Below are 20,396 nucleotides of genomic sequence, written 5' to 3' on the forward strand. Positions count from 1 at the left end.
ATTGTATAAATTAGAAGACCACTTGGTAATTCCCCTTTACAGGATTCGAATCCAAGGGAAAACAATAGAGAACATGCAGATACACATATGCAATAAAAGGAACCTTTTCCACGCATAAAAAAATAAGCAAAGCTCTGTCTTATTTTGTTAGAAAAGCTAGTTTATTATTTCTACCAGTTTCACACTGTGGAAATTCTCAGAAAACTTCACTAAATCAATTCAACTTCCCCTAATATAAAAATGTTTCCTAAGACTGCAGATGACTAGCTGCAGTCATTCAGTCTCAATCCCAAACAACTAAATTTCAGTGGAAATGAGGAGTGTTTATACAAGTACACTATGAAACTGTAAGATGCTTTGCGAACCTCTTCTGAGCACTAACTCATGCTGCTTGTTCTTCCATTCTTTCCTCCCTCTCTCTACATCTTCCTTCTATTCTATCTCTCCTACTTTCTCTTCAAAGTCCCTTTTGAGAGCTTCCATGGCCTGAGACCAGTTCATATTTTTCTTGGAAGCTTTGGATGTAGGTGCCCTCAAGTTAATTTCCTCTTCTGAGGGTGCACCTTGATCTTCCTTGTCACTGAAGAAACTTTCTATAATTTTGAACTTTCTTTGCTTGCTCATCTTTTACTTGACTTTTAGTTCCCCACTGTGGGGCCCTGTTTCTAGGCTACACTAGTGTCTCCAGCTTCAGAGGGGTCCCAGCTATTTTGGTTTGAGGGAGGGCAGGTTTTTCTCTCCCCTGGCCTGTTCTCTGGTCCAAAGATAACCTCAAGCCAATTTGCTAGTTAACCAGTCACCAGAGCGCTGTGGTGGTTTCTAGCTTTGACGAACCTGCACCCCTCCCCCACCTGGGCCTCCCACCACTCAGGATTTCTTCCTGGTTCCCTGCTGGGGTGGGACAGCCGAATTCCTCCCTAGGTCCCGCTGATGATACCCCTGCACTTTCCCCCCTGGGCAGCCATTCAGCCCTCTCACCTGACCACAAGCTCTGTTCCAGAAGACGCTGGTGCTGTGGCTGATTCGGAGGCTCAGGGGTTAAGTTCTTCTGGTATGGCGTGCCCCGGGGTCTCTGTCCACGTGATTGCAGGGTTGGACTTTACTTGCAATGCTGCTTGTTTTTCAAAGGTGACTCTGTTTCCTAATAAACAAAAGGAAGGTGGCCTGCAAAAAAGTGTGGATCAATACCAACTAGCTCTCCTTCACTGCTGGGTGTAGGCCTCCATCAGTCGCGGATGACCATGGATCAGCGCCTTGAAGAGCCACAGGGCACAGTGTGGCTGTGCAGTCCAATACGGGAGCCGTAGCTCCTGAGTTACTTATAACCGGTAACTGCCACATCCCATGTTGTATCTACCCCATGAGGAGTAGCTGGAGCGTCCTCTCCAGGGCACTGGCCTGGGCGGATCAACTGGAAAACAAGCTGTTGCCCATGCAGCAGGTTTTCCCTCTCCGCGACATGGAGATCCATGGTGGATCCAAAGGAGAGGCAGAGCCAATACAGTTTGGCACCAGTGCCACAGCAGGAGTTGCCAGAGGGATGTGATGTCCAACATCCAACTGCCCGAGGGACTCCAACTCCTGATTTTTCCTCAGGGTTAACTCCCAAAGCCTTTCCCACTGCTAAACACCATTTAAACTACTATGTAGGTTGGAAAATGAGTGGCAATGTCACCAAGAGAAAGATGGCCCTGAAAATCCCAGTGCAGGCAGAAGTTTCATCCCCCTACTTAGAAACCTAGAGATAAAATTACTGATTAAGTTTAAATTTTTTTTTTTCATATGCCTAGGAGAGTAGTAACAAAATTGAAATATAGTGCTACAGGTTGTTTCACATACATTAAGAATTCTAGTAGCGATAGTATGTCATAACATATAATGGTAAAAATGTCTTATTTTATGGAATTTATACTTGTTTTGGTATATTGAGAGTGTATAGATTGCCTCTAAGTGTTCTGGTCTTCTGTAATTGTTTTTGTCAAAAGTTATATATCCAGGATTCTAATAAATAACTGTTTATAGAATTTATATATGACATTTAACAGTGAGCTATGTGATAAATAAATAATAATATACCACAGATTTCAAAAACCCCAATTAAAATTCTACTAAATGGAACAAGATCTCTTTGGTGACTCAGGTGAAAAAAAAAGTAAGATGCTATAGATACAATTTATAGTAACCACATCTATGGGCTTTGGTTATAGAAATCTGTCATTTCCTGGCTATTGAACCATGATCCAGCAAAGCGGCCCACTGCCACAGAGCTGCTGAAGAGTGAGCTGCTCCCCCCACCCCAGCTGGAGGAGTCTGAGCTACATGAGGTTCTACACCACACCCTGGCCAATGTTGATGGCAAAGCCTACCGGACCATGATGGGCCAGATCTTTTCCCAGCGCATCTCCCCCGCCATCGACTACACGTATGACAGTGACATACTGAAGGTGAGCTTAAAAATTGTGAGTTTAGAGTTCTCATAGTCCATATTTAAGCAAACACAGGCTGGATTCAAAAAATTCTAAGTCAGCTTGAATGGCACTACATCAGATGGCTGTTGCTGAAAAGGTCTTTTAATGCAGCTATCATAATAAGCATTAGCCAAAATACCCAGAGCTTAAACATCTGGGCAGTTCTAATTCAAACTAAATAGTGGGACCTAAAAGAAATTGAATGTACTATGTCTATTTGTTCTTTTCCCTTTTGGTTTGGTTTTCATGGAATCAGTTTTGGAAATGAGTTTATTTCCTGTATACTGATATGTGGAGTAATAAAAAGAGATAGACTTGGTTTGGGAGGAATATATTGGTGAGTATGGAGTCAATGTAGATTTTAGAAGCCAGATTTTTTTTTTTTTTGCCTGTTAATTTTAGAAAGCTATTTGTGGGGCAGCTAGGTGGCACACTGGATAAAGCACCAGCCCTGGATTCAAGAGGACCTGACTTCAAATCCAGCCTTAGACACTTGACACTTACTAGCTGTGTGACCTTGGGCAAGTCACTCAGCCCCCACTGCCCCACCAAAAATAAATAAATAAATTAGTTAAATTAAATTAAATTAAAATAAATAAAGGCCTGGTTTGGGGCAGCTAGGTGGCACAATGGATAAAGCACCAGCCCTGGATTCAGGAGGACCTGAGTTCAAATCCAGCCTCAGACACTTGACACTTATTAGCTGTGTGACTCTGGGCAAGTCACTTAACCCTCATTATCCAGCAAAAAAAAAAACAATACAAAAAAAAGAAAGCTATTTGCAAGAATGCTTTAATATCAAATGTATGTTTAAAGAGATTTATGTCCTTGAATATGTAGAAAAATTGTTCTGAAGCTTTATTGGATATATATCCTGTGTACCAAAGAAGTTTCACAATTGCTTGTACTTAAGATCATAGAGTCACAGTGGACCTTTGAAATCACATAATCCTATGCATGCAATGGCATTTTTGTTTTCTTCTCTTTATGTTAAGGGGCTAAAAAGACCACCCACCTTTCTGACTCTTCAAACCTATTCAGAAAAGTTCACTGAGCACCAACCTCCTCCCACATTCTTATCAGATTGCTTACATTCTTGAGGGTTCTGCTTTGGTTTTTTAGGGTATTATTAGACCCACTTTCCTCCCATGTTCCTTCAGTTGGTTCACTTCAGGGTGCTTGCCAGTTATGGTTGGCATTTATTTAGGAAGTAGGTGCCTGAGGTCACCCAAACATAGAAGCTTTCTTTAGAGTTATTGCCAATCACCCACCCTCGTAACATGATAAATGAAGAAGTCATGTTACCATCACTCCTGGACTGTTGCAGTAGGGGTCTCCCAGCTTCAAGTTCATGCTCCACTGAGCTGTCCAAATGATCTTAAAGAATAGGTCTGACAATGTCATCCCCCCGTTCAGTAAATTCCAGTGGCTCCCTATCACTTCTAGGATCAAATATAAAATCTGGTTGGCATTCAAAGCCCTTCATAGCTTGCCCCTGCCCCCTTTCAAGTCTTCCTGCATTTGCCTACATACTCTGTGACCCAGTGACACTGACATGCTTACTGTGTGTAGAACAAGGTGCTCAATCTCCTGACTCTGAGCATGTTCACTGGCTATCCTGCACACCTGGAATGCTCTCCCTCCTCATCTCTCCCTCTTGGTTTTCCTGCTTTCCTTCAAGACCCAGCTAAAATCCACCTTGTACCTTTTTCCTTTCCCAGCAAAGGAAGACTTTCCTGATCCCCTTAATTTTAAGGTCTCCCTCTGTTGATTTTTCCAATTAATCCTATGTGGGGCTCAATGATACATAGTCATTTGCATATTTTCTCCCCAAATAGAATGGGGAGTCCCTTAGATCAAGGACTGTCCTTTGCCTTTCTTTATATCCCATTGCTTAGCAAAGTACCAGGTACATAGTAGGCACTTAAAAATGTTTGCTGAATGACTATATTGCTGTTCATGAAAGCTTCCCTTCTGCCACCATTTCCATAGGATTGTTTTTTAAAGATTTCTTCTAGAGAACTAACCCCCTAGGAAAATGCCTAAGAGACCAAGGAAGAGCAACTTAGGATTACAGGAATGGCTCCCATTATTCACAGTGCCTACGAAAGCTGCAGTAGCAAAATAACACTCCCATATTGGTACCTTGCATCCAAATTGTCTTGGGCATTGCCTTCTGGCAGCCCCTCTATGTAATCAAACTGTGTGTTTCTGTGTAAGATTTGGTCTACAATATGCACCATATATATTGCCTTTTGAGTGAAAAAGATTCATTGTGAACTTCTGTTTTTATTAAATATGTGACTTACTCTGACTCCTGTTTAGAGTAAATATCATTGTGAAACAAGATAAAAGATGCTAGAACCCCCTTACCTAAAGATGTTTAGAAACATAATGACTCTGTGAAACCTTGTTCTTAGAGCCTGCAAATGTACAGTATGATACCACCAAGAGACACGTTATTCTTTGAGAGAGAGAATTCTTTTCCCTCTTGATGTAGTATTCTAATTGTCTTGGTTGTATTTTAGGGTAGCTTCTCTATCCGTGCAGCCAAGATACAGCAGCATGTGTGTGAGACCATTATCCGCATTTTTAAGAGACATGGTAGGTCCTTTTTTAAATCTCATTTTGTTACCCTTCTTGCTTTTTCACTATTAGAAAGCAGTGACGGCAGCTAGGTGGTGCAGTGGATAAAACACTGGCCCTGTATTCAAGAGGACCTGAGTTCAAATTTGGCCTGACACTTGACACTTAGTAGCTGTGTGACCCTGGGCAAGTCACTTAACCCCCATTTCCCCGCAAAAAAAAAAAAAAGAAAGTAGTGGCAGTGGGCCTGAATGAAACCTAAATATACTTTTGCTTTCAAATCCTGTTACAGGTAATTGGTATAGCCTCTGAAATATAAGCCCCATTTTACATTTCAGCTTCTTGAAGAGAAATTGATTTAAGAGAATAGCAGCTTTGCTTTTAAAATCAAGTTGGAAAATCACCATTATAATTATGAAAGAACTGCTATGTCTCATTGTACATGTGCTCACTCTATGTACAATATGCAGAATAAAATAGAAATTAATAATGACTTAGGAGTAGCACTTGGGGATTAGTCTAACTTTTTTAATGGTCCCCAATGACATATCCTTAATTGTCAGGTTTATGTTTCACTTGAAGTTGATTCCTGGGGAGTGTGAGAACTCAGTGGTTAATTATGGTTTGCCATTTTGGTGTAGGAGCTGTCGAGTTGTATACCCCGCTGCTACTTCCCCGAAATAGGCAAATGTATGAGCACAATGAAGCAGCCTTATTCATGGACCACAGTGGAATGCTGGTGATGCTTCCCTATGATCTCAGGGTGAGTTCAGGAATATTCTGTTTTTTAAGGTGGATTTTTAGAATCTGCAAATTTGTTGTAGAATCTTATTATAATTTGGGGGGGGGCGGTGTCTTTGTCTTAGCACTTCTCTTTTTTTATACTGGAACTTTTATTCCAGTCAGGTTTGTGTACCCATTGTTGCTATTTCTCACCTACCACCACCCCCCCCCTTTTTTTTTTAAAAACTCTTTTTGTAAGAGAGAATTGGTCAGAGCAAAGATGTTTGGGCTGAAGTTTTTGCCTCCTTGCCAGCAACCCAGAAGTTAGTAATGCAGACACTTGTGCCCTTAGACTCTAGAGCACCCTTTCTTGGAGTCTGATCATCAGAAGCTGAACACATAACATTGACCAGCACGCTAGTTATCTCCAGAGTAATGACAACCTGTGTATATTCTATTTCTCAGCAAATTTGTCCATCTTCTGACTTGACAACATTTTAGTTCAGTTAAGTCAATGTAATGCTAGTGACTATCCTAAGTGGGTATTATTTTTTTTCTAAGCCTGGCCCTCTAGTTATCTTCTTAAACAGACTTTTGCTATACAGGATTATGATTCCTAATTATTAACTGATTCCCAAAATGCCATTGCTGACCAATAGTTCTTTAGCGTGCTGTGTACTTGGGGCTGGGGATAAGAGGTGGCATGAAGAATTGTTTTTACATAAAACTGAGTTCTAGTTGTCATTTGTTAATCTTCCTAGTACCTCAGTTTACCCAGTTCTACATATGGAAGGGCTGAACTATTCAATAATTGTAAGTTCTCTTCCTAATTTTTCAACAGATGTTTGTTGAGCACTCCATATGTAAAAGGCACTAAGGTGCTGGAGGAGTAAATGATATGCCCTGCCTCCATATTGTCAGCTCCTTTAGAGCGGGACTGTGCCCTATCTGTCTTTGTACCCACCATGACTTATACAGAGTAGGTGCTCAGTAAACATTTATTAATTGAATTGTGTGGATTCCCTTGATGAATGAATGACAAAGCTGAGATTAGAACCTAAAATCAAACATATCCTACCTATACGGACCCACTGAGACCTACTGAGCTATTAATCAACTTGCAGTGTTACATACAGAGGGTCCCAAAAATCTGAATGCTGTTTTAAGCACAGACTGCTAGAGACAAAGTGGAGACAGCAAGGTCTGGAATCAGGAAGAGTCATCTTTGTGAGTTCAAATCCAGCCTCAGACACTTACTAGCTGTGTGACCCTGGGCAAGTCACTTAACCTTGTTTGCCTCAGTTTCCTCATCTATAAAAGGAGCTAAAGGAGGAAATGGTAAACCATTTTATTGTCTTTGCCAAGAAAACCCCAAATGGGGTCACAAAGAATCTGACACAACTGAAAAATGACTGAACGACAACAAGCTTAAATCAGCATCAACTCACTTTATAATGTGTCAACTGTATTATAAGTGTTAGGTCATAGTACTTATATGTTAATGGCATTTTTTTTACTCCTGTGAGTACAGGGCCCCAATTAAAATTTTTCCTGTGCCTTGTCATTTTCAATAGTCAGTACTGACATTTTCCTATGATTCTGTTGAACTGAACTTTTCCCTTTGCTTTCCAAATGCCATATCACACACAAGGCACACTAAAGAATCCAGCTCAGCAGCTCTGTATCTGAATTATGCCTAACTCTTCTTCACTGCTTTCCATCACCAGTTTGTTTTTACTTAAATGTGTCAAAAGAGATGTCATAAGAGAAGGGTCTGTAGGGAAGAAGGAGTGTCGGAGATTGGGAAGTAATAGTAGCATCAGTAAAATAAACAAAAAACACCAGTAAAACATTAAATAATCAGAGAGGTGAATAAATAAGTTGCCCTACCTTGAGCACAGCCCCCAAACTGGATAAAGCACTGGTTTTTGATTGCCAATTCTTTTGAAAATTTTTCATGTTATTTCTGCTTATCTTGTTTCTCTTTCTATAGAGTGTAAATGTAGGGTAAATGTTATTGTTGTTTTAATGCTAATATTGAATCAAGTGAAGTAAAGACAAGTAAAGACATTTGGGGTTTGATAAATCAAGATATAAAAGAAAATAAGTGGTATAGTTACTATTCAATTATATTTAAGATTGGCTTTTCATTCTCTAAATATTGTCAGGAAAAAAATCTTCAAAATTGTGAGAAGCAGGGGCAGCTAGGTGGCACAGTGATTAAAACACTGGCCCTGGAGTCAGGAGGACCTGAGTTCAAATCCAACCTCAGACACTTGACTTGACACTTACTAGCTGTTGTAACCCTGGGCAAGTCACTTAACCTTCATTGCCCTGCCCCACCAAAAAAAATTGTAAGCAGCACTTACTTTCTGTGAACTATTTAGATATGAAAAGAAAATGCATGGCTGCCCATGCAGAATCTGACCCATATTGTACTAATGCTACCCCCCTCGGATAATTAGTTTCTGGGAGATAAGCTGAAAATAGCTGCTTTATACCATAATGTGTTAATGGGTTGTAGTTACTTATTTGTGGTTAGGTGATAATAGTGAAGAATTTGTCTAGAGGAGATTCCCCTTGGAGATCTTAACATAATCAAATTGTAGTTTGTTTCAGAGCCTACCATAGCATGGTAACTGGTGAGAGCCTATCTCTCTTTTACTGATATTATCACCAAAAGACATATTATAGAAGAGCATGGGCTCCAAAACATTAATCTGGAAACATCTTTTTGTTATATTTTCAGATTCCTTTTGCAAGATATGTGGCTAGAAATAATATCTCAAATTTGAAACGGTAAGGAACTGGTGGAGGGAGTATTATCTCTTCTGACCTACATATAATAAAGAACTCAGCACTCAACTCTTGGGTTTGGAATATTCTTCAAAAAGCATAGATATCAGTTCTTAAAAGGTTGAAAGGACTGCATTTCTCATAAGGAAGAATGTGGTAATTGAGTTAACTAGAGTTAACCACAATCCTTTCTATGCCTTCGAAATATCCCTGAACCTCATCACTAATTATTTTCACAAATAGCTGTTTGTGAACATATCTGGTCATTACTGATCATAGATAGTTCTATACATAGCTTAATTTGAGAAATAGATGCTATTATCGTGTCTGAAACTTCCTATTACAGATAACGTTGGAAGAGAGACACTTAAAGGGAAGCCTCGTAAAAATCAGCATGAAATTTAGATACTAGGGATCCATATTTGTAGAGCACATTTAAGTAACAGAGGAGCTGCACGTAGTAACTCCTCATAAGACCCAATGGTATTGCTGCTAATTTGGCATTTTGGTTTATAAGCACCATTCTTCACATGAAACCAAAGCATTTTTAAGAAATTATTTTTATTCATTAGTCCTGATATAATATTAACTACAAGTGAATGATAAATAAGAATGACATTTATGGTTTCTATATGGATTATAAGCACTAGGGGACAAATATTTTGCCATGATAATACCTTCAGAGTAAAGGAACCAAGGTACACAAAGCTTGTCAGTGGCCAAACTGAATAGGGGCATGGATCACATTTCAGTTCTGCATACAATGAAGTCTACAGATGCATTTAACTTGAATTCAGCTATACATGCTGAGCAAAATAAAAAAGGAGAGAAACAACAATTTAAATATTGTAGGTGCCATTCAGTTCACTGAGTATATGCCTAAGCATGAGCATGAAATAGGAGACATGAGTCTGCTTTCCCCTAAGTTGGTCTTAGTTACCCCTGCCTCTCCTAGTTTGAACAGCTCTCTTCAGTGTCATGGAGTATGATCCTAAAATCTCCTCCTTAAATCATTCCCTCAGTCAGTGTAGTTAATAAATTTTTGCTGGTAGAGCAATTGAAAATAACAGCTATTTTGGCCATACTAGCATTCTTGGTTAGCTAAATGACACCTAACTTTCCTTTGATGTTCTTTTGTCCTTTCTTTCCTCACGATAAAGCAGAAAATAAGTGACAGTTATGTGGTGTTTGATCCTTTTCTAACTAACCACACTTAAGTGTGAAACCCTTTCCAGAAGATCTTTACCTAATCATTAGTTTTCCTACCAACTAAGCCTTTACCCTTGTTTTTTTTTTCTGCTGCTTGAGTAGAAGTCCTGTTTCCTGTCTCATAATCACAGTTTGAGTTTTCTAAAAAATAAAATTTTAATTTAGTTCTTTCCAGGTTCATCTGCTCTCCAACACAAATGGTTCTTTCTTAAAGAGACCCAAGCCCCTCCTAAGCTAAAACTGTTTAAGATACTTTATGGAGGATTCAAGGGATTTTTCAAGGGTGATCTTTTACTACATAGTATTTTCATCTTTAAGTCTTATAGCTTACTTTTTGACTGCAGAACTTAACCCCATGACTCCACTGTACTCGTCATGGGGTCACACAGTTCTTGTGTCCTAATAAACGCTCTACCAGTTGAGTTTTCTTTCTCATTTCCTTTTAATTTCTACACTATTTTTTGTAAACATTAGAATACAATAAAGTAATCTTAAACTCTGGGTTTTTTCTCTAGATATTGTATAGAACGTGTATTCAGACCACGCAAATTAGATCGATGTCATCCCAAAGAACTTCTGGAATGTGCTTTTGATATCGTCACTTCTACTAGCAATAGTTTTCTGCCCATTGCTGAAATAATCTACACCATCTATGAGATCATCCAAGAGTTTCCAGTGCTTCAGGTTTCTTTTCATATTTTAATATACACTGATCTCCCATCCTATAGATTTATTTTTTTTCCAGTAAATGAGTTATTATTAAATCAAATAGACAGCGCTTTGGGCATAGTTACAAATGTACTTTACATGTAAACATTTAATGCAAGATATCTAAATATACTGCCCATGTTTTTTGTCACTTCATTGTGAATCTTTTTTCCAACTAGATTGCATACTCCTTGAAGGTAGACACCTTCAATTTTTCCTTTATTTCCCACAACAGCTAGTATAGTACTGAGTAAACAGATATTTAACTTACTGGTTGAGTATTAGGTTATACACGTGTTCTTGACATGTTTAAAGGATAATTTCTATAGAACTAAGTTGCATGAACTCTTACAAGTAGATATCATTTAGTATTTAGCATCCTAGCACCCTTTAAGAAATGCTCTCTTCTCCCATACTTTAAAAATCATTTACATTCAGGTCTATGAAACCGGCTGAGGCAAAAGTATGATAAGCATGAATATAACTAATAATTGCTAGTTTTAACCCATGATATTCCATTGAACTAAAATTACACCTTAAAACACAAGAGGCTTATCATGTATAAAATGCCCTGTTGGTACTGCAAATGCCTAAAGTCCTCCACTGGACAGACAACTAGAAACTGCCAAGAGTTTAGTTCACCTTTTCTGCCCTCTAGTTTCTAAGTAATTTGGTTCTCAACCAAGTTAGAATTCTAGCACCTTGTAGACGTGAAGACTTTGGTAAATTTAAGCATTCTAATGAAAAAGCTAAGTGACCAAAGGAGATGACAAAAAAGTCAGTTTTGAAAATAGAGTGGAGCATCTTTTTTTCTATACTCAAATGCCGATAACTATTTTTTCCTTCATATTAGGAAAGAAATTACAATATTTATTTGAACCACACTGCCATACTGAAAGCAATACTCTTATATTGTGGAATTCCAGAAGATAAGCTCAATCAAGTTTACATAATTCTATATGATGCTGTGGTAAGTGAACAGTGACTTTCTATTTACATATAAGTACTTCTTGCCAATGTTCATGAAGAAAAATAATGTATGACTACTTTTTTACTGGTACAAATTTAAAATTATTATATTTAACTCTAATATTAAAAGTGATAAGGGAAATTCTCCACTAGGTTATTACAAAATTAAGATAATTAAAAGAATCTATGGATTATATACTAATCCATAGCCTTTATAGGTATTTACAAATCTAAGGATCAACATAGGTTGTTACAATAACAGAGAAAATACTAGTCATTGTAGTCTCCCCACCTAGAATATTATCAGATTACTAGGTGAAATGGTCCTACAAATTGTTTTGAGTAGTTCATAAACATCCTATTGGCTCAAGGAATGAATGTAGTCAATGGAACATTCAGAATAAAAACATGAAATTGGTTCTTTGAAGTTTCTTTGCAATATGGCAATAGCCTAGAAATGCCTTGTATTAAATCAGGACAAATATGTGACCTTGAATTGGACCTCTCTTACAGAGCTTGCTCATTGGTCATATTTACTGAATACCTATCTCTCTGTGGCTCTCAGGTAACACTGAGCATTTTAGCAAAAGAGAACAAGAAAACAAAGTGGTTAGGTAAAACAAGATATACAGAAAAAAATTATTAATTTGAAAATGGGGGGGGGGTTGAGGAAATACTTAAATTTAAAAGACTGGAATAACATTATTTAAATAGCACCAGACATCTTCACCATCTTGTTTCCACAGGCAAAGAACCTATAAATGTTCTAATTTCTTATTAGTAAATAAAGGGAGAGGTGGGGAAAAGAATGAAAATCTTACACACCCTATTTCTGACTATTTTTTTCCCTCTTCTATAAATGAATAATAAAAGTCATTTTTGGATTTGTGACACCTACTTTGACCTAGCTGCCTGACTGTTGTGCTTGTTTCCAGTTACACTTTTTCAAATTAATACGTCAAATTAGAAAGCCTTTACTGTGATTTCTGCTACTCTGGGTTAACCTCCTTTGATCTTTGGTACAGGAGCCCCGAAAACAGTCTGTGCACAGACCTCACTTCTTACTTCTCCACAGAGGGGCTACATTCCAGGCACAAGGGGGACATGAGCTCCTTAGATCACAGCAAATAGACAAAGGTGACTCTGGTGACTTGTTGGTAGTGGTAGCCAACCCCAGCTGAAGATGAATGTGCCACATTGAATGATCTGGTTTAACTAACACCGGCTAAGGGGCCAGATGTTGAGCTTATGTCCTTTCCTCCCATTCCTGCTGTCACATCCATTGCTCCAACTGCCATGGTGTTTTTGCCTTTGTGCTCCTGGACAAGTCACCTAACCTGTCTGAACCTTAGCTTCCTCATTCTTAAAATGAGGACAATAATATGCACAGTATCTACCCAACAGGGTTGTTGAGGATCAAATGAGAGCACATATAAAGCACTTTATAAGTGTCAGCTATTATAATTGTATAATTGTAGTGGTTGAGTATGTCATTCAACACCTCTTAGTGCTCCATTTTTATTACAAATGAAAGTAATTTTCATTCAAGAACATGCTTCTTTTGCAATATGTCTACCCTTTTTTGGAGACCTTAAGTCAAGTTTAAACAGCCATATTTCAACAAGCATATTGATCTGTTTTAATTTATCTACATTTGGGGTTTTCAGATTTTACAATAACTTTAGTGAACATCTGTATATAAACTTATACTTGTTTTAATATTTTAATCATGGAATCAGATCCCCCCTTTCAGGATTGGGAACAATTTTGCTGCCATAAAAATAAAGATTAACCTGGAAACTATTTCATTGAGAGTCAGTTACTAGGAAACTGAAATTGGTTCATCTTCATTTTGTTTTCTTTTGCATAGACTGAAAAACTGACTAGGAGAGAAGTAGAAGCTAAATTTTGCAATCTTTCTTTGTCTTCTAACAGTGTAAGTACCTTCTAACAGTATATAGCATATTACAGCTTACTCTATAATCTATCATGCCATAAAATGTCACCATATTCTTTTTCTCTCAAGGTAAGAGCACTTTATACTACTTTTCAAACACGGTTTTTTCCCTTGAGTGTTAATGGGTACCATGGCAACTCACAGTATTAAGGGAGGGGGTGGAATGAACACTGTGATCCCAAAGAATGTCTCTCCATGGTTCTTTTTAATGTCCTGTAATCACCTTGTTCTTTCCTGGTCACTAGTCACTTTCTTTTAAAGCCCCTTTTTGTTAGACAATGCTTTGGTACAACCCCCCTGGCTATGCCAAGAGAGAGCACTAGTCATAGTCTCCTGAAATAAACTATATGGTACTAGTACCGTGGGCAGAACTAAGAAAATTCACTTGGATATTCTTAAGTTCTTTTCAACTCCTTTTCAGAACTTAAAGAGAGCTCTTGGTTTTCTGGTACATTGTTAGCTCCCAAAAATCTTAATTTTGAGCTATCTCAGAGATTAGGGAATAATTCTTGGGCTAGTACAGGACTTTGTCTCTAATTATCTCACCATTTCAACACATTGAACTGTGACATAATGACACACCCACCTAGAGTTCACTGAACAGGAAAGGACAAAGCAGGGAGTCCTGACATGATCCTGACTTCAGAAAAATAAAGACTCTTTCTGAGCCTTAGCACGCTTCCAGCCCTTGTTCTCATGAGCATAAGAATTGGAAGATTGTGTGGTGAGCATCAAAAGTCCAGTTGCAGGATGCTTCAAAACCCTGTTAGATAAACTCAGAACAAAAATTCAATATAAGTATCATCACATTCAGTTTTTCAACTCCTGTTGACATTCAGTTAAGCTTTTTGGCTGTTCTCCCCAAAAGTTAGGGGGATACATATAGAACTCTATTCCATAGCTTCCATAATCCAGATATCCCATAGTTTTAGTCCATAAAACAAAACTTTAAAGAGTATGTTCTTCAAGCACACAAATTAGAGCTTAAAAGAAATTCTCCCAGACAATCACAAAGACAAACTAAATCATTTGTCTAGCAATAGGAATTCGGCATAAAAGATTTTTCAGTTTTGGAAGTGGTGTTACCATCTTATAGTGTAATCAGTAGTACCGTTTCCAAACACAAAGGATTGTATATACACATTCATCTATGGACAGAAACCAGTCCATTTACAAATAGCAGAAAACCTGTTCAAGTGTAAGGTTAAAGGGTGGAGCCATAGTCTCTCAAAGAACTTTAGAGCTGGATGGAATCTTAGAAACTGGCTCATCCCACCCCTCATTTTACAAAGGAAGAAATTGAAATCGTTTGGTGAAGCTCACAAAGCTAAACAGTTTTAGGATTAAAACCAGGGCTTCTGAATCCTAGACAAAATGTTGGGTTTCAGATAGTGAGTGGAACCTTGGGATTTTTTGTGTTGAATTGAAAAATATGTTTAATAAAATATTCTTGTTATTAATAGTTTTATTTTTAACTCAAGTACCTGAATAAATATTGGGACAGCATTTGGACTTAAAAAAAACTTTTCTTTACTCAATAAAAGTTTAATACTATTGTTTTTAAAAGCTTTAAATCAGGCTTTATTCTTCACACTAACAAAAGTGTCCAGTTTGAACACGAACCAGTTTCTTTATAAAAATGTAAAAATGAAAAAGGGGGGGCACCCACTAGCTGCACACTAGGGTGCCTCCTTCTCATGAGAAGAAAATAAAGCCTTTGTAAAAACAAAAAAATGTAAAAATGATTACACAGATATATTTATGCAGAATATTGAGCTAAACCAATTATAATTCCATTTTCTTATATGAGATTGTGGCCAGTTATTCAGATAAGGTGAAATCAGTAATCTTTACCTGAAGGTGAAGTATTTTGTACTGTCTTTTTTGTTTTATCAGTTCCTTCTTCATTCTTGCCAAAGGGCTCAACTGCCAAAGGAGGAAAATCAGTCTGTGAACATGATTAAATGTTTGCAGCCCACTTATGAGGCTATCAAAGAGAGTTCTTAGACTATCCTAGACCAGCCTTCCAGTTACTCAGAAATTATCCGTTTCCTCACCCTCTGGCCTAAAGCAACAGAGTTTGAAGAAGAGAATGGGGGGGGGGGTGAAGATGGGAAAAAGGGGTAGGATAAGACACAGTTGCATCATGGAAGCTCTAACCCTCCCTTGTTGATCTGAATTAACTGTGTATCCAGACCAGATGGGGAAGGTACTTGTGATTTGATTCTTTCTTTGTAACTCTCAGTAAAGGAGCATCCGGGATAGATACTATGTCTAAGACTGTGTCTGACTTTTCACAAAACTCCTTCCCACCTGGGGTGTAAAAAAAGAGCCTAAATGTCTCATTGTGCATACAAGACCCTCTGCTTAATGGCTCTTCCAATACTGTTGATTGAAAGCTCAATTAAAGCTATTTGCTTTTCAGCTGTGTCGACTTTACAAATTTATTGAGCAAAAGGGAGATTTACAAGACCTCGCTACAACAATAAACTCAATTATAAAACAGAAAACAGGGGTTGCCCAGCTGGTGAAACATGGCATGAAAGATCTGGAGGAGGTTGTTGGACTTCTGAAGAAGCTTGGCATAAAGGTTTGGAGACTGTTTGACCTGTCTGATTTGTAATAGTAATAATAGCCCCAACACGGTGGCTTTCTTTGATTTTCTTCTTCTGGCAAGTCATTGTTTTCCTTAGAATTCTTCTGACCTAATTTTTTTTTTCTGATGTGCAGCAGTACCTTCCATTTAAAATAAGATTTTGTATGAGGGAGCATTATAGATGAAACACTGGAAAAATAAAAATTCAAAATCTAGGTTCAAATTATTTCTCAGACACTTAGTAGCCAGGCCACCCTGAGCAAACCACTTAATTTATCTCAACTTTTGTTTCCTCATCCGTAAAATGGGGAAGATAACTGAAGCAGTTGCCTCATAGAGTTGTTGTGAGACTCAAATGGGATGATGTGTATATAAATGTGTTGCAAACTTTAAGGCACTATATCAGTGTCCGTTGTTAATTCAAACATTCTGTGCAAGACCAGTCAGGGGACTTCAGGATTGTTGTTCTTACCATTATGGTGATCTAGCATAATAGGGCCAAAGAGGTATGATGCCAAAACTTGCTGCTATTGTAAGCACATACACCAAAGCATTATGTTCTATATTTTGGAGCTCTCTGCCTAACACATTTATGATATTTGGCTTTGCAGGTCTCAGTAAATTTGGGCCTCTTTTATAAAGTACAGCAACACAATGGGGTCATCTTTCAGTTTGTTGCATTCATCAAACGGAGGCAAAAAATTGTGCCTGAGATCCTTGCAGCTGGTGGCAGGTATGACCATTTGGTAAGTATTCACCCTTTAAACATGACTTCTTCTTAGATTCTGATGCTGTGTATGTGGTATAAAATATGTGGTAAGGAGTAGACACTCTGTTCAATATCTGTTGAATAGTTGGTTGCATCTCATCAACAGGACTATGCTGTTACTTTCTTAGATCCCCCAATTTAGAGGACCTCAAGCACTGGGACCAGTTCCTTCTGCTATTGGAGTCAGCATTGCCATAGATAAAATATCTGCAGCTGTTATCAACATGGAAGAACCAGTAAGTTTGGGCTCTTGCCTTTACCTTCCTAAAGAGCTGGCTTCATTTCAAAAAGCATTATTCCCCTGTTTTGCAGTAATTCACAAGGAATTACTTATCCATAGATAAAGCAATAGCAGCCTAAAGACTTAGGATCTGATTTTAATATCAAACCTCACGATAACTATTGACATCCTCATAGCATAACCTCTTCTAATTCAGTAGCACTGGGGAACAAATGTAAATGTGAGCCACAAAGCGTTAAATTGTTCTTTTTCTTGAAACACAAGAAAAAAAGATAGGCTTCCCAAAGGTAAAGAATACCCTTTTGATATGAGAGTCATTTAGTTTTCAACCAACCCCAAAAGACTGGAATTTCAATATGTCATTTTGAAAGAAAGAATTCTGCAAATTGTCTTGCATTTGTCGTCCCAAATGTGGAACAATAGTTAAGAAATTAGTATTCAAATCAATGTGACCTAAAGTTTAGCTCTCCTGTGTACAACCTAAGAACTTGATTCCTCAAAGCATAAAACCTTTCTGTTTCTGATCCAGGTTACAATAAGCTCTTGTGACTTACTAGTTGTAAGTGTTGGTCAGATGTCCATGCCAAGGGCCATCAACATTACCCAGAAACTCTGGACAGCAGGAATTGCAGCAGAAATCATGTATGACTGGTCCCAGGTAAAGTGGAAAGAATTTCTTATAGAAGGTTCAGAAAAATAATTTCCTTAATGACTAATCTTATTGTTCCTTTATAGAGCTGTCAGATGGTATCTCTCTTTAGTCAGTTTCCTAAAAACTCTGTCACTAGAGAGTTGAGGCTTTTGGAGTTTCTCCTTTCATACAGATATTGACAACTCTACTTGTACCCTCTAAAAGGGAGATCTCCAGATAATTAACTGGCCCTCCTTAGTACTACTTGTAGATTGCTAAAGTGACTCCTAATCCTAGTTTTTGTTTTTACATCACATTTATTTCTGAATATTCTCCCTCCCTCCCCAAACCCCCACTTCTCTACTCGGCGCATGCCTTCCCTTATAACAAAGGTTTTAAAAGAAAAAACAGTTCAGCAACACATCAGCTGTATATAATAGCATATGCCACATTCAACACCGCTATTGCCCATCCTCTCCAATGAAAGGAGAAAGGTGCATTTTCTAACTCATCTCTAGGAGCTACACTGTCATAATTTGTTACTGTTGTTCAGTCATTTCAGTTGTGTCTGACTCTCCATGGCCCCATTTGAGGTTTTCTTGGCAAAGATACTGGAGTGGTTTGCCATTCCTTCTCCAGCTCATTTGCCTCAAACTGAGGCAAACAGGAAGTATCTAAGATCAGATTTGAACTCAGAATGAGGAGTCTTCCTGATTCCAGGCCTGGCATTCTATCCACCAAGCTGCCTAGCTGCCTCTGTCATAATTACACAACCATTAGTTTCATTTTATTGTTCTTTACACTTACATTGTTAGGATTATTGTGTATATTGTTTTTCTGGTTTTTGTTTCTTTGGTAAAACTTATGGGACAATAATATACTACACTCATGTACCACTTTTGCGTGTGTGTGTGTGTGTGTGTGTGTGTGTGTGTGTGTGTATTTTTTTTTTAATCACTCAAGGGTATTTTCACTTTGTTTCTTCCAGTTCTTTGCTACAACAAAAAGTGCTGTGGATATTCTGGCATACATGAGCCCTTTCTCTCTTTGATCTCATTGAGGTCCGTGACTAATAGTGTATCTCTGGGTTTGGTCTGTAGAAAATTTAGCCTCTTTTTAAGTATACGTCCAAATTACTATCCAGAATAATTGGACAAATTCATAGTTCCATTATCATTAAATTGGTGTTTTCTTACAACCACTCCACTGCATCTTTTTTTACTTTACCCCTAGCAAATTGGCAAAGATAAAAGTTCAGAGTTGTTTTGATGTACACTACTTTTATTAGTGACTTGAAGCAATCTTTCATATAATTTTTAATAGTTTGAAGTTCTTTAAAAAGTATTCATAGTCTTTGACCACTTATCTATTGAGAAATGGTTTTTGGTCTTACATATTTGTGTTAATTCCCTCTATATATATTTTAGATATCAAACCCTTATCAGAGATGTTTGATGGTGAAGTTTGATTTTTTTTCTAGTCAAATTGTTCATGCTTTTCAATTTCATGTAATTGAAACAATCAATTATAGTTTTTGTGATTTCTTCTATTCTTTGATTAAAAATTCTACTCGTAAAAAAAAATCTACTCGTAGCCATAATTGTGAATGATAAATCCATCAATATTTTTTATTTTTTTAGATATACCTTTTTTGTATTTAACTTGAATATCTATTTGGAATATATTGTGTTATGTGGTTTAAGATGCTAGTCTAAACCTATTGGTGGGAGGAGGCACAAACTGCTTTCCAGTTTGCTCACTAATTCTTCTTTAGCTTTTAATACTGTTTTTATTTTAGTATTTTTGTCACTTCTCATTTGCCTTTACTTTTCTCATGTGCTTTTTCACTTGATATGGGAAAAAATGTGATTTTGGTAACCTCTATTAATGTTGGCAGATTTTGAAAACCTCACCATGAATCCTAACAATATTTCTTGTTTACACCCACTTAAAACATCAGTAAAAATAAAAACTACCCAGTGTCTAGAAACAGGGAATACTCTTAGATCCAGCAATACTGCTTTCTAGGTATATACTCCCAAGAAGTTAAAGACAGAGGAAAAATACCCTTATGTACAAAAATATTTATAACTACACCTCTTCATTGTAGCAAAGAATTAGAAACAATATGGTTGCCCATCAATCGGAGAATGAATCTACAAATTATGTTATATGAATATAATAGACTGAAAGGGAAGCTATAGAAACTGATGCAGAGTTAAGTTGGAGAACTGTTTTTATAAAATGACTACAGTAATGTAAAGAAAATCAACCTTCAAATTTTTAAGAACTGACCAGTGTAGCAACTGGTATTGACTGCAGATACTGATGTTGAAGCATTCTTCCTACCTCTTGGCCGAAAGGTAGATTACCACAGGTACAGAATGAGGCATGTATTTTCTGATATGACCCATGTGTCAATTTGTTTTCTTGACTATACTTTTTTTTTTTTTAACAAAGCAGGGCTTTTATTTTGAAAAGGGGAGAGTTGGAGGAAAGTAAAGGTTAGTGATAGTAATGCAAAAGAAAAGGAAAAAATTGTCAGTAAAACATTTTAAAATATGAGGAAAAAGTTCAAAAGGGCTCCCAGACAACTAAGGCAGGTTAGTACTACCATGTTAAATTTAATATAACTTTTTAAAAACAAGCCATTAGTAATTGATTTATAGTTTCTTAATTTTTAAGAAAGAAGGCAAAAGATTTGTCCTGATCAATGAACCTTGCCTTGGTTGAATATTTTATA

At 37.4% G+C, this 20,396-nt stretch overlaps 1 protein-coding gene across 3 annotated transcripts in view; it reads left to right on the plus strand.

Annotated features, from left to right (window-relative positions):
• EIF2AK4 (eukaryotic translation initiation factor 2 alpha kinase 4) overlaps positions 1-20,396 on the plus strand; it is a 106,112-nt gene that overhangs the window by 73,940 nt on the left and 11,776 nt on the right. For all 3 annotated transcript variants that reach the window (XM_043988619.1, XM_043988620.1, XM_043988621.1), the window contains 11 exons: positions 2,208-2,444; positions 4,997-5,072; positions 5,696-5,817; positions 8,527-8,576; positions 10,298-10,466; positions 11,344-11,460; positions 13,330-13,395; positions 15,842-16,006; positions 16,624-16,758; positions 16,910-17,017; positions 17,552-17,680. In XM_043988619.1, the coding sequence (XP_043844554.1) occupies positions 2,208-2,444; positions 4,997-5,072; positions 5,696-5,817; positions 8,527-8,576; positions 10,298-10,466; positions 11,344-11,460; positions 13,330-13,395; positions 15,842-16,006; positions 16,624-16,758; positions 16,910-17,017; positions 17,552-17,680 (1,374 nt within the window). The remainder of the gene's footprint in view (positions 1-2,207; positions 2,445-4,996; positions 5,073-5,695; positions 5,818-8,526; positions 8,577-10,297; positions 10,467-11,343; positions 11,461-13,329; positions 13,396-15,841; positions 16,007-16,623; positions 16,759-16,909; positions 17,018-17,551; positions 17,681-20,396) is intronic.

The sequence above is a fragment of the Dromiciops gliroides genome, chromosome 2, assembly GCF_019393635.1.
Source record: "Dromiciops gliroides isolate mDroGli1 chromosome 2, mDroGli1.pri, whole genome shotgun sequence".
In the NCBI taxonomy this organism is placed as follows: domain Eukaryota; kingdom Metazoa; phylum Chordata; class Mammalia; order Microbiotheria; family Microbiotheriidae; genus Dromiciops; species Dromiciops gliroides.